We start from the raw sequence: 12,978 nt of genomic DNA, 5'->3' as shown, positions 1-12,978 counted from the left end.
CCCCGCCTGGCTGACATGCGCTCTGCAGCGGCCCCGCCTGGCTGACATGCGCTCTGCAGCGGCCCCGCCTGGCTGACATGCGCTCTGCAGCGGCCCCGCCTGGCTGACATGCGCTCTGCAGCGGCCCCGCCTGGCTGACATGCGCTCTGCAGCAGCCCCGCCTGGCTGACATGCGCTCTGCAGCAGCCCCGCCTGGCTGACATGCGCTCTGCAGCAGCCCCCGCCTGGCTGACAGTGACACCGTAACGTCCATCCATCCATCAACCTATATTGGAATTGAAAACGCTAAATTGGGGTCAACGATACACATCAGATTCTCCTAACCTTATCCCCTCCTTCACTCTTACCGCGGATGCCCTTGCCCCTCCCCCCGGCATGTGTGTGTGTGTGCACACACACGTGAGCGTTCATATATGCGTGAATTAAGTGTGTGTGTGTGTGTGTGTGTGTGTGTGTGTTGAAGGTGCGGCTGAGGACGTGCCGTCCTTGGTTGACATTGTGGTAATGGATACGCCGGTGTTTCCCGAAGAGGCCTTTTTCCACGCCCGTGTGGGCGCCTCACGTGTGTATTTGTGTTTTTCGCAATTCAATTAATTTTCCCCGTAGCTCATGAGTCTCTCGGTGCTGCTGATATTGGATTCAGCTTTGTTGGTAATACGTTAACTTTGCACGGCTCGCTGACTTCACCCTCCATGCGTTTCTTTCCAGGCATGTCTAATAATGCTCAGAACATTATAGTCAGCATAACAGAAGCACAACAACATGCTGAGCGTGGGGCCTCCTCCTAGATGATGGTGGAGGAGATGCTGACTTGGTAGAACGCAAAAGCCAATAACTGCAATGGAGAGAGGTCCTAATCCATTACCTCCACACGTGTATATATTATACACGCTATATGAAGGCTATCATGTTTTGTCCTTCGTGCCAGTGGTGAAGGTCCATTGCGTAATTGAGTAAAGTGAGCCTGTGGCGCGCCATGCGATCGCCATGCTGCACCCCCTGCTGTCCACTCACGACACGTCTGCCATCCCTGCGTGTGTGTGTGTGTGTGTGTGATGGAGCGCAGTTGCTGTGCCAGCATATTCCTCAATCCAGCGACGATGCCCCGCCCCCGGCCGCCCTTCAGCATACATCAGATCACCAATTAGGCCCCGCCCCCTTTTAGGGGGAAAACACAAGCCCCTCCCCGTTGACTTCAATGTAAAATAGCACTACCAAAAAATTATAGAAAAATAACAATCTCGTTTATGACCCCAAAACACCATGACATGACAATATATGGCCATAGAACATAGCAACATACACCGTAAATATGACTTTGACCCCATCTAAAATCATGTGACTCATGTCACATATTTACATTACAGCCCCGAGCCAAGTAGCCTACAACGACGCTGGGCTCCACTACAACAGCATTTAATGTCGGAAGACTAAATTAGCAACAGGCGGACACCAGAACTAGGTCAGAGACGGGTCATGAGTACCATAGTAGATGGTAAAAGGGGGCGGGAACATGTGCCGCCAGCAGCCGTACGATCTGGTGTATAGCATATTAGCCACATCCCTCTATTCTCTCCTATCGTCACCGACCGGACCTAGAGTACCGTGACTCGGTGCCAAGCGGGCAGGGGTAGAGGCGTGGAGTCTGAGGTGGTTTATGACCCCTTTCACCCTCCAATCAGGCAGAACACTGTTAACATGATGGATGGAGGGGCAAGAGGGGGGGGGGGGGCACAGGGGCATGAGATATGGCTGCTCCTGCCCTGTTGCCCCGAGAGAGGCCAGGATGAGGACTGGAGGGCAGCTGAAGGATCATCCCTTGCCTAACGAGGCTTCTTGACTGCAGCGTAGATCAGATCTGTGTGTGTGTGTGTGTGTGTGTGTGTATCTGGCTGAAGCCACTGGGAGTGTGTTAATTAATGGGGTGTTATATACGGGTCACAGAACGGGTCAGCAGTCTGCGAGGTGAGGTGATGAGGTGCGATAATTCATCAGCAGGCTTCTCTTCATGTTACACTGACTGCACTGCAAAAAAAGTCTATTTAGTCTTAAAATCTAGTCTACAGTCAGATAGTTTTCCAGTTTGAATTACCGTTTCAATTGTCAGTGTCTTGATCAATATTATCATGAAAATGACACTTGAGTCAAAAAAATCAATCAATCAAAATGATGCTTGACTCAACATGTTGACTTGCTTTGGAATTTGGCAGAATTATCTCACCCTATTTGCAGATTTATTCACTTTAGGGAAATACTCAATATAGATTAAAGCTGCATTCAGCGATGTTTTTGTGTTCAAATAAGTGTTAAATGGCTCTATATATTCTGACAGCAATCACTGAAATAGAGTGTTTCCAAGTTACTGACCAAACACTCTATTTCAGTGATTGCTGTCAGAATCTAGAGCCATTTAACACTTGTTTTAACACAAAAACATGGCTGATTGCAGCTTTAACTCATTGGTTAAGATGGCTACTTTCTGCAGGGTGGGCTTTTACTCACCTCGCTTCTGCTAGACACACTTTCAATGCAACTGCAGCTAAGGAATAACCTTTTCAGTGAATGTTATTCGCAATCACACCCACCCGTACTGACATACGTTCTCTGATGTAGCTTACCAGACAAACACCATCCTCCTCCAGCAGTGGCTTCTCCATACAGAGACAGGGTGAAATTGATTCGCTGTGTGCCACAAGAACGTGATCTGAAATGTTGCTGCGATGGAGATAATAAAATGAGAAGACCTCTCACTGTCCTTGCCAACCCTGATGGATTGTCTCATGTCTGTTATTGTCTGTGGGCGGTAATATCCTGTTACACTGTGTACCGGTTTGCATTCAGTGTGTGACTGACTACTGCAGTGAATAGACTCTCTCTGTCCAACAGGATATGAGAAATGGCACTGTGTGTGTGTGAAAGCAGCTCAGAAGATGATATATGATTGATAAGGTATGGGGAGGAGAGGAGAACCATCTGTTTTAGCTGCCTACAAAAGTGATTCATGTCTGCGTGCGCCGCGTGGATATTTAAAGTCTAACTGTATAACTGCCACACATGCAAAACACACAAAGATATACAGTAGCTTTTCTTCTTTCTCATCCATCTCTTGCTATTTGTTTTCACACACACACATGCCGAGGTATGTGTGTAGAAACACACACACACACACACACACACACACACACACACACACACACACACACACAAACAACCTATCACTAGTCCAATCAAATTGATTCCTGTGTGTGTGTGTGTGTGTGTGTGTGTGTGTGTGTGTGTGTGTGTGTGTGTGTGTGTGCGCGTGCGCGTGCGTGTGTGCGTTCCTACTCCATGTGTGCTGTGTGTTTGTGTGTCTGCCGTAGGCTGATAAGACAATTTGTCGATGAGCCCTTTGTACCTTCAATAATGGTTTCTTCTCTTCGCAATGCTTGTTGTGGTTAAGGAGGCCTTGATTTAATTAGACCTAGATAAGGAGGATTTTAAGATTACAGGACTTTGTGGTCGTGCAAGGAATTGTGCACAACCAAATTGCAATTTGCGTTAACCTCAAATTGGTGCGTTGAATTAAAACTTCACATATATGCAAAGACTTCCCATTTGCAAAGAATAATTAAGAAACCTAAAATACCGTCATAAAAAGCACGGAATCGAAACAATTGGGGGTGTTGAATGACGTGCGGTTGGTGTAGAAATACTGCGCAGAATTAGTGGCTTATTAAAGTAAATATTGCAATATTCCGTCCATTTGTCTGGATGAATCTGAAGCGCTTGCCTGATGGGAGGAGCTTAAACAGATGGCGTCCCGAGTGCGTCGTTTACGATGCTCTCCGCCCCTCCTCACACAGCGAGTGCTGTGAAGATGTTGTAGTGATGGCAGCTCAGTGCCAGCAATGTCCTGTGCTGTGTTCACAACACGCTGGAGGGCTGTTTAGTCCGCTTTGGTGCAGCTGCTGTACCAAGCTGTCATGCAGTTTGTTAGGAGGCCTCTCTCTCTGTGCTGCATCTGATCTGTCAAAGTTCACCTCCTCACAAAATTAAGGTGTTGTTGTTGTGCCTTACCCACCACCACCAGGTGTTGTCAGCATAGGCTGTCAAAAGACGGAGTGAGCGTGACGTCACCCATCGTTTTTAAAGCCTCGAGTCTGGCAGTTTTGGCCGTCGCCATTTTTGTTTTTTTTTTAGCCAGAAGTGAGGTATTTGTAGCCATATTTGGATGAGAGGGGGTTTCCCAGAGCCACAGTGACGCCTGCTATTGGTCCGTTGACGGCGAGGCGAGCTGTGCGATCACTAGACGACAGGCGACCTGTCAATCATGCCCTAAAGCAGTGGTTCTCGGGTTCGCAAGATTATTTTCAAGCCAAGATTATTATTTGGGGGCCGCGGGATTGTCAAAAGAGAAATAAGAAAGTGAAAGAAATTATTTTTCTCCCACGATGATTACGTACCAATTAGGGCTGCACGATATTGGAAAAAACTGACATTACAATATTTTTTTATTCTGCGATATATATTGCGATATGAAAAAAGACAGGAATTTTCACCAAAAGTCTTGAATAGGTCTATCAAGCCTTGCTCATTTAAGAAGGTGGCCTAGTGGGTAACGTGCGCGGTTGACGTAGTAGGAAGTGAGTGTGTTTTTAGCCGCAGACAGGGTGAGTTGCAGGATCCTAAGTGAGTAAAAGTACTATAGTTAGTAGGAAAAGAGCTTAGAACGTCACCGAGAGGGCATGCATTACTGTATGTTATCAGTTAATTTACCTTGCTTGACATTGCACGCTCTGCGATGTGACTATTGCGCATGTGCACATTGCGATGACGATGCTGAAACGATATATTGTGCAGCCCTAGTACCAATGGTTTATGTATTATAAAGCTATATAAACTAAACTCCTCAAAAAAAGTTCAGAAACGTTATTTCGGTCAATTATTTCTCCCATTTAATAATACCAATTGGTATTGTATTTTATATTGTTGGAAAGCCTGATTAGTCACCTTAACAACAAAGTACAACTTGTATGGACACCTGGCAGCACTTGAAGCTCGAAACTAGAGTGAATACCAACAGAAGAATATTGCAGGGGATTTTGGCACATTTTTGGGGGGCACTACCCACACATTTAGCTGTGTTGCTCATTCCACGAATGCACGATCTTTACAAGTTGTAAGAGGGGGGGGGGGGCGGGTCGCGGCTCAAACAGGTTGAGAACCACTGCCTTAAAGCATAGTCAAGCAATTTTATCATCTATTTTACTCTAAATGGGCGAGTTATCTCAAAAAGATCCCCCCCCCCCCAGTGGTCATGAAAGGTGAGATTACCTATTCTTTTTTACCAGGCTGTAAACATGTTTATTTCTGCTGTAAAGTTGGGCCTTTTCACATGAGAGTGAATGGGGAATGACTCCCTTTTCCAGCTAGCATCAAGTGGCCATTTGAAGAACTACATTTTTTTTTCACTTGCACATTGGCCTCATCTGTCCAAGCCCGAACTCCCCCCTCGGTTGTCAGCCCAGAAGAGGTCCTCTGGCATGGTGACTGTGTGTGTCGACTAAAGTCTGATGATATTTAGGCAAATAAAACTAGAGTAGAACTAAAACATTTCAGATGACTGAAATATGACTCAAACTAAATGGCATTTTAGTCAAAAGACTATGACTAAAATGACATCAAAATGAACACAGTCTGGCAGCAAATGAACGCAGGGCGGATTGGAATCTGGATGACAGCGGGAAGGACTAAGATCTAATGGAATGCGCTCTACCAGGTGTGGACAGGTGACAGGGGATCAGGCCATGATTGGGACCCGGCTATAGGAGTGAACATGTGTTGTAAAGGAAGTCCTCCTCACTTCACTCAGGTCCACAGTGAATGTTGGCGATGAAGCTGTGAGGGTGAGTAATGGATGGTGATGAAGCTGTGAGGGTGAGTAATGGATGGTGATGAAGCTGTGAGGGTGAGTAATGGATGGGAGCCATTTGGGTTGTATTTCTAGGAGTTGGCAGCACGGCCCAAACATTTGACACAATAGACTGAGATGAAATGCTTTTTGAGGTTCCCTTCTGACAAAAACAATCGTTATTGATGGAAGGCGTGTGTGTGTGTGTGTGTGTGTGTGTGTGTGTGTGTGTGTGTGTGTGTGTGTGTGTGTGTGTGTGTGTGTGCGTGTGCGTGTGCGTGTGTGCATTCATTTATTTGTAAGGTAATCTGGTACAGAGAAGCTATTCTGTGGTCTCGGGGGAGAGACTAGAGATTGGAGAGTTGGTCTGGGCACACCTGCTGCCTCTGTGCTGAAGTACAAAGAGTCACAAACACTGTTACTCTGTGCCAACAACATCCAAGAACAAAAAGTCATTTGAGAAGCAAACAGAAGAACAGGAGCATTTTGCTGTGTGTACTGTGAGTGAGTGAGTGAGCTGTGGCTGGCTGGGCAGTGAAAATGGAAATCTAAATGGAAAGTCTGCTTGTGGGTGAGAAGTTTTTCATTCTCAGAACTAAATGCATATTCACTCACACACACACGGCCCGCATTAAGTGATAAACGCCTTCCCCCCCAGACACACACACACACACACACACTTCATGACCAGCGGCACTGTTCCAGGTGTAATTATAGAATGTGTGCCCCCCGACTACGGCTGGGCAAACGGTTTTGACTCTCCTCCGCAGGAGATTTTTCCACTTACCCCTCGCCTGAGGTTATCTGACTTTAATGAGTTTTCCCCCCCTTCCTCTGGCAAAGTGGGCAGCAGAGTCATTGGCTCACACACATCAGTGACGGTCTGAATGACCCCCGAGGGTTCATGTTTGGCTCCTGCTTGTTCTAAGCTTTGTTGTACTGGCAGAGCTGTAGGCGGGACCCCCAGCTTAATGCTAGATCCCCAGAGCTGTAGGCGGGACCCCCAGCTTAATGCTAGACCCCCAGAGCTGTAGGCGGGACCCCCAGAGCGTCCGGGTCAGTTGTTCCAGACGCTTTCAGAAGTAATGCCCCCGGGGGCCAGCCGGTCAAGAGTTCCTACTGATCTCAGTAGTGCAGTTGTTGTGAGTATGGCAGTGCATGGCCTCAGGGGGTAACAAACGGCTCCCACAGGTGACAAGTCCCATTGAAAGTGAGTCATTAAGAACTTGAAGGGCTTTTAAAGTGGAGAAACTGAAATAAGGTGCTGTTTTATTCATGAGAGATAAAGACTAGCGTGGGCTAGACACTCACTTGAAGCTCCCCGGTAGTGTAACATCCCTTTTTTATGGGAATTTTCTCACTGATGAATTGGGGGGGAATTAGATTCCAAGCATGTGTGTACTGTCAACTGTTGTCATCGGTCAACGATTCGATTTGATTCCGCGATGCATCTCGATACAGCTCAAAGTATCGCAGCTCCAAGTATCACATCCTCAATTTTCTGTATTATTACTGCACATGGCTACTTTTTCATCAATTAATACAAGCAGTCAGATAAATATCAACTCCATTTTTTTACTTAGAAAGTGCTTCAAAATCTGAATGTCAACAGAAATGTAAACCTAAACGATTCATCGGTCAACGATTCAATTCGATTCACACGTCCGCATCGCGATGCATCAATTAAACGATTAATTTTGACACCCCTAGCTGTCTACTATCAAATGATGTGATTGGTTGCAGTGTGACTCGTGTGCATGGCTGTGATTGGTTGTGTCTCTCTTGCAGCCATCATGTATGTGATGGGAGCCCTGGGACCTGCAGCTGGCTACCTGCTGGGAGGTGTCCTCATTGGCTACTACGTTGACCCCAAGACTGTCGTCAACATTGACCAGAGCGACCCTCGCTTTGTTGGCAACTGGTAATAAATACACCTCCAAGACTGCCTGTACTTGTGTGTGTGTGTGTGTGTGTGACACGTGTCTACTATACTCATGTGTGTGTGTGTGACGTGTGTACTGTACTCGTGTGTGTGACACGTGTGTACTGTACTCATTAGGGATGGGCATCGAATTTCGAATTTTCGAATAATCGTTGTTATTATCAAGGTCGACTTTTATTATTGAAAGTCGAAATTCGAAAATTTAATTTTATTTTATTTTTATTTTATTTTTTGTGAGTGAAATGTTGCATTGTCTCCCCTGATTCTAAGTATAGTCGAATCGCTTGGTTTGAGCAAGTAAAACAATTTTTATAAGCATTTTAAGCAAGGTTTATGGAAAAATGAATGGCGGATGAAATCCCATGAAGAGGGAGAGGGGGTGACTTTGGCACCCCTTTGGCACTCAGACCTGAGCCTACTAAAAATTTAATGAACCACTCATGATTGTCAAATCTGTTTTTTATTTTCGAAAATGTCAATGTCATGTAACATGTTCTTTACTTCAGTGGTGCAATGCTTGTTTGAGCTAAAAATCCACAGCAGAAGCTTTTTCTATTAATTAATAAAGCCTTAGACTTAGAATCAGGGGAGACAATGCAACATTTCACTCACAAAAAAAAAAAAAAAAATTACATTTTTAATTTTTTTTACATTTTTTTTTCTTTTTTCTTTTTTCGATTAAAAGTCGACTTTGGCCAGCGAATTTCGAATAGTGTTTTTGCTAGAAATGCCCATCCCTAGTACTCATGTGTGTGTGACGTGTGTACTGTACTTGTGTGTGTGACACGTGTGTACTGTACTCATGTGTGTGTGACGTGTGTACTGTACTTGTGTGTGTGTGTGTGACACGTGTGTACTGTACTCATGTGTGTGTGACGTGTGTACTGTACTTGTGTGTGTGAGACGTGTGTACTGTACTCGTGTGTGTGTGTGACGTGTGTACTGTACTTGTGTGTGTGTGACACGTGTGTACTGTACTCATGTGTGTGTGACGTGTGTACTGTACTCATGTGTGATTGACGTGTGTACTGTACTCGTGTGTGTGTGTCACGTGTGTACTGTACTCGTGTGTGTGTGTGTGACACGTGTGTACTGTACTCGTGTGTGTGTGTGATGTGTGTACTGTACTCGTGTGTGTGACGTGTGTACTGTACTCATGTGTGTGTGTGTCACGTGTGTATTGTACTCATGTGTGTGTGACGTGTGTACTGTACTCATGTGTGTGTGTGACGTGTGTACTGTACTCGTGTGTGTGACCTGTGTACTGTACTCATGTGTGTGTGACACGTGTGTACTGTACTCATGTGTGTGACGTGTGTACTGTACTCATGTGTGTGACGTGTGTACTGTACTCGTGTGTGTGTGACACGTGTGTACTGTACTCGTGTGTGTGTGACACGTGTGTACTGTACTCGTGTGTGTGTGTGTGTGTGTGTGTGACACGTGTGTAGATTCAAGATTCAAGATTCAAGATTTATTAAGTGTCCCAAAAGGGCAAATTGGATTGCAATAAGCGTAGTACAAAGTACATACATAAAAACAGATAAGACAAAACAGTCTAGAGCAGCAGTTTAAAGTGCAACACAACAGTTAAAGTGCAAATGACAACAGTAGCAACGATCTAAAGTGCACAGTAGAGATATAAAGTGCATGGTAGCAAAGTGCAGTGTGGCGAGTGAGTACTCGTGTGTGTGTGTGACACGTGTACTGTACTCGTGTGTGTCACGTGTGTGTACTGTACTCGTGTGTGTGACGTGTGTACTGTACTCATGTGTGTGTGACGTGTGTACTGTACTCGTGTGTGTGTGACGTGTGTACTGTACTCGTGTGTGTGACGTGTGTACTGTACTCGTGTGTGTGACGTGTGTACTGTACTCGTGTGTGTCACGTGTGTACTGTACTCGTGTGTGTGACGTGTGTACTGTACTCGTGTGTGTGTGACGTGTGTACTGTACTCGTGTGTGTGACGTGTGTACTGTACTCGTGTGTGTGTGACGTGTGTACTGTACTCGTGTGTGTGTGACGTGTGTACTGTACTCGTGTGTGTGTGACGTGTGTACTGTACTCGTGTGTGTGTGACGTGTGTACTGTACTCGTGTGTGTGACGTGTGTACTGTACTCGTGTGTGTGACGTGTGTACTGTACTCGTGTGTGTGACGTGTGTACTGTACTCGTGTGTGTGACGTGTGTACTGTACTCGTGTGTGTGTGACGTGTGTACTGTACTCGTGTGTGTGACGTGTGTACTGTACTCGTGTGTGTGTGACGTGTGTACTGTACTCGTGTGTGTGACGTGTGTACTGTACTCGTGTGTGTGTGACGTGTGTACTGTACTCGTGTGTGTGACGTGTGTACTGTACTCGTGTGTGTGTGACGTGTGTACTGTACTCGTGTGTGTGACGTGTGTACTGTACTCGTGTGTGTGTGACGTGTGTACTGTACTCGTGTGTGTGTGACGTGTGTACTGTACTCGTGTGTGTGTGACGTGTGTACTGTACTCGTGTGTGTGTGTGACGTGTGTACTGTACTCGTGTGTGTGACGTGTGTACTGTACTCGTGTGTGTGTGACGTGTGTACTGTACTCGTGTGTGTGACGTGTAGGGGTGTCACAATATATCGTCCCACGAAATTTCGCGATAGTAAAACGTCACGATATGTATCGTTGAGATGAAATCTCATATCGCAAAAAAAAAAAAAATTTTTTTTTTTTTTTTAAATAGACTAAGAAACGTCTTTGTTTGTTGAAGTTCAATGTGTGGAAAGTAGTTCAGTTGAACAAGTCTCTGAAGAGACACATGAGAAGTTATACAGGAGAGAAACCATTCAATTGAGTTTCTGGCAAAACTGTTTACTTGACAGGAAAAACTGAAGATGCATAAAAAATAGATTAAGAAAAGTCTTGTTGTTTGAGTTTGAAGAAAAACTGAAGATGCATAATGAGAATTTATACTGCTGAGAAACCTTTTAGTTCAAAGTAAATCTAAGTGACGGTGTAACTCATTCTATTTCAAGATAAGCCTTACAGTATCTCCAATCTCATGTTTTTTCTAGTTGTTATTGTAATAACAATTTCCCACAACAGCATGTTTTGTATTTGTGCATTTCAAATAAAATACTACTTTTCCAGTCATATATTGTCATTATTCAAGTTTAAAAAAATATTGTTAAAATCGTATCGTATCGTATCGTTATCGTGAACCCAGTATCGTGATACGTATCGTATCGTGAACTGAGTGTATCGTGACACCCCTAGTGACGTGTGTACTGTACTCGTGTGTGTGTGACGTGTGTACTGTACTCGTGTGTGTGACGTGTGTACTGTACTCGTGTGTGTGTGACGTGTGTACTGTACTCGTGTGTGTGACGTGTGTACTGTACTCGTGTGTGTGTGACGTGTGTACTGTACTCGTGTGTGTGACGTGTGTACTGTACTCATGTGTGTGAGGTGTGTACTGTATGAGTGTGTCAAGACTTGTGCGTATAGGTCTGTAGCGCCTTGCCTTGACAGTTCCGGTGTGTGTGTGTGCGTGCGGTGTGGTCTCTTCCTCTCAGGTGGAGTGGCTTCCTGCTGTGTGCTGTGGCCATGCTTCTGGTCATCTTCCCCATGTTTGCCTTTCCCAAGAAGCTGCCCAAACGCCACAAGAAGAGGAAGAAGTCCAAGATGAGCTCGGCCGCCGACGAGTCCAGTGACGACGACGTGATGAAGGAGAAGTCCGGTAGCAGCGGCCAGAACGTCTCCTCCTCCATGGGCTTCGGGAAGGACTTCAAAGGTACGGTCAAGATTCAAGATTCAAGATTTTTATTGTCACTCTGTGGTACAAGTATCACGTGTGAAATTCTTGTGCTGTGGACTCCGTTTACAACATAGTACAAATATAACAGGGCATATGAGTGCAAAAACAACAAGAGACACAACAAGCAATAAGGCAGTAGAGTGATAAGACAAGTCAGAGACAGTGGCATATTCACTGCACATACAGTAGGTGCACATGTCATGTGCATACTTTAGACGTGCTTAAACATTTTAAATTCGACGTATTTGACGTACAGGTGCAAATAGCATATACCTAATTAAACATACAATTAAACATTAGACATACATAATGGTAGCAGCTACAGTACGGTACAGTACAGCTACTACACTATTTGTGTATGTTAAGGAGTCTCGTGGCCTGCGGGAAGAAACTGTCCCTCAAGCGATTTGTGCGTGCTTTTGGGACCCTGTATCTCCTCCCTGAGGGTAACAGGGAGAACAGGCTGTTGTGGGGGTGGTTTGTGTCTTTGATGATCTTCAGGGACCTCCTGAGGCACCGCTGGTTATACAGTTCCTGCAGTTCTGACAACTCACATCCTGTTACGTGCTGGGCCGCGCGTCTCACTCTTCGTATCGCCCTGCGGTCCATGGTGGTACACTTCCCGTACCAGGTCAGCCATAATGACTCCTTTTCTTTCACTTCCTGTTCGAGCCCTGGACTCCTACAGGTTGCAAATGGCTTTACATAGTGGAGCTGTGTTATGCTATCGATGTGCAAAGGGGACATAATCCAATCAATGGACAGGATTAGTCTTCTTATCTAATAGTGGAAGCTCCGTTGAGACCTCCTGTGAAGATGCTATTGATTGGTGATGGAGGAGGTTGTCCCAGCAGTTGCCGAATGACGCCGGTAAATTACTGTTCAAGATTCAAGATTTCTGATGCAGGTTAGACACCACTTTGCATTAATATGTGGGACTTTTATGTAGCAATTAGGATTCTCTTTTGTTTTTTGTTTTTCCCCCACACATAGCTGCAGCTAGACTGGTTTTTGTGAAGCATCTGGCACACGCACATAAAAACCCTCAAATCTAGCAATAACACCTGTGACGATTTTAATACACAATAATCAATAAATGTTCCCTCGGAACATTACCTCTGTACGCCGACCGTCTGTCCCGGTCTGTCCGCTGAGAGGACACTCACTACAGTACATCACCTCCACTCTGCAGCTAAAACTCCTCCCCTCTGTAGCTGAAACTGCTCTCCTCTGTAGCTAAAACTCCTCCCCTCTGCAGCTAAAACTCCTCCCCTCTGTAGCTGAAACTGCTCTCCTCTGGAGCTCCAGCGAGTGCCACTTGTGTCCGTCTCCCACCATAAAGTTATCCGC

At 45.5% G+C, this 12,978-nt stretch overlaps 1 protein-coding gene across 1 annotated transcript in view; it reads left to right on the top strand.

Annotated features, from left to right (window-relative positions):
- slco5a1 (solute carrier organic anion transporter family member 5A1) overlaps positions 1 to 12,978 on the top strand; it is a gene marked incomplete at both ends in the record, with an annotated part of 127,210 nt that overhangs the window by 71,783 nt on the left and 42,449 nt on the right. Inside the window, 2 exons of the mRNA XM_083662934.1 lie at positions 7,682 to 7,814; positions 11,387 to 11,604. Coding sequence (XP_083519060.1) covers positions 7,682 to 7,814; positions 11,387 to 11,604 — 351 coding nt within the window. The remainder of the gene's footprint in view (positions 1 to 7,681; positions 7,815 to 11,386; positions 11,605 to 12,978) is intronic.

Source organism: Poromitra crassiceps, assembly GCF_964638095.1.
Source record: "Poromitra crassiceps genome assembly, chromosome: 2".
NCBI classification, from domain to species: Eukaryota; Metazoa; Chordata; class Actinopteri; order Beryciformes; family Melamphaidae; genus Poromitra; species Poromitra crassiceps.
The sequence above is the reverse complement of the archived record's forward strand: the minus strand, read 5'-3'. Positions and strand labels throughout refer to the sequence as shown.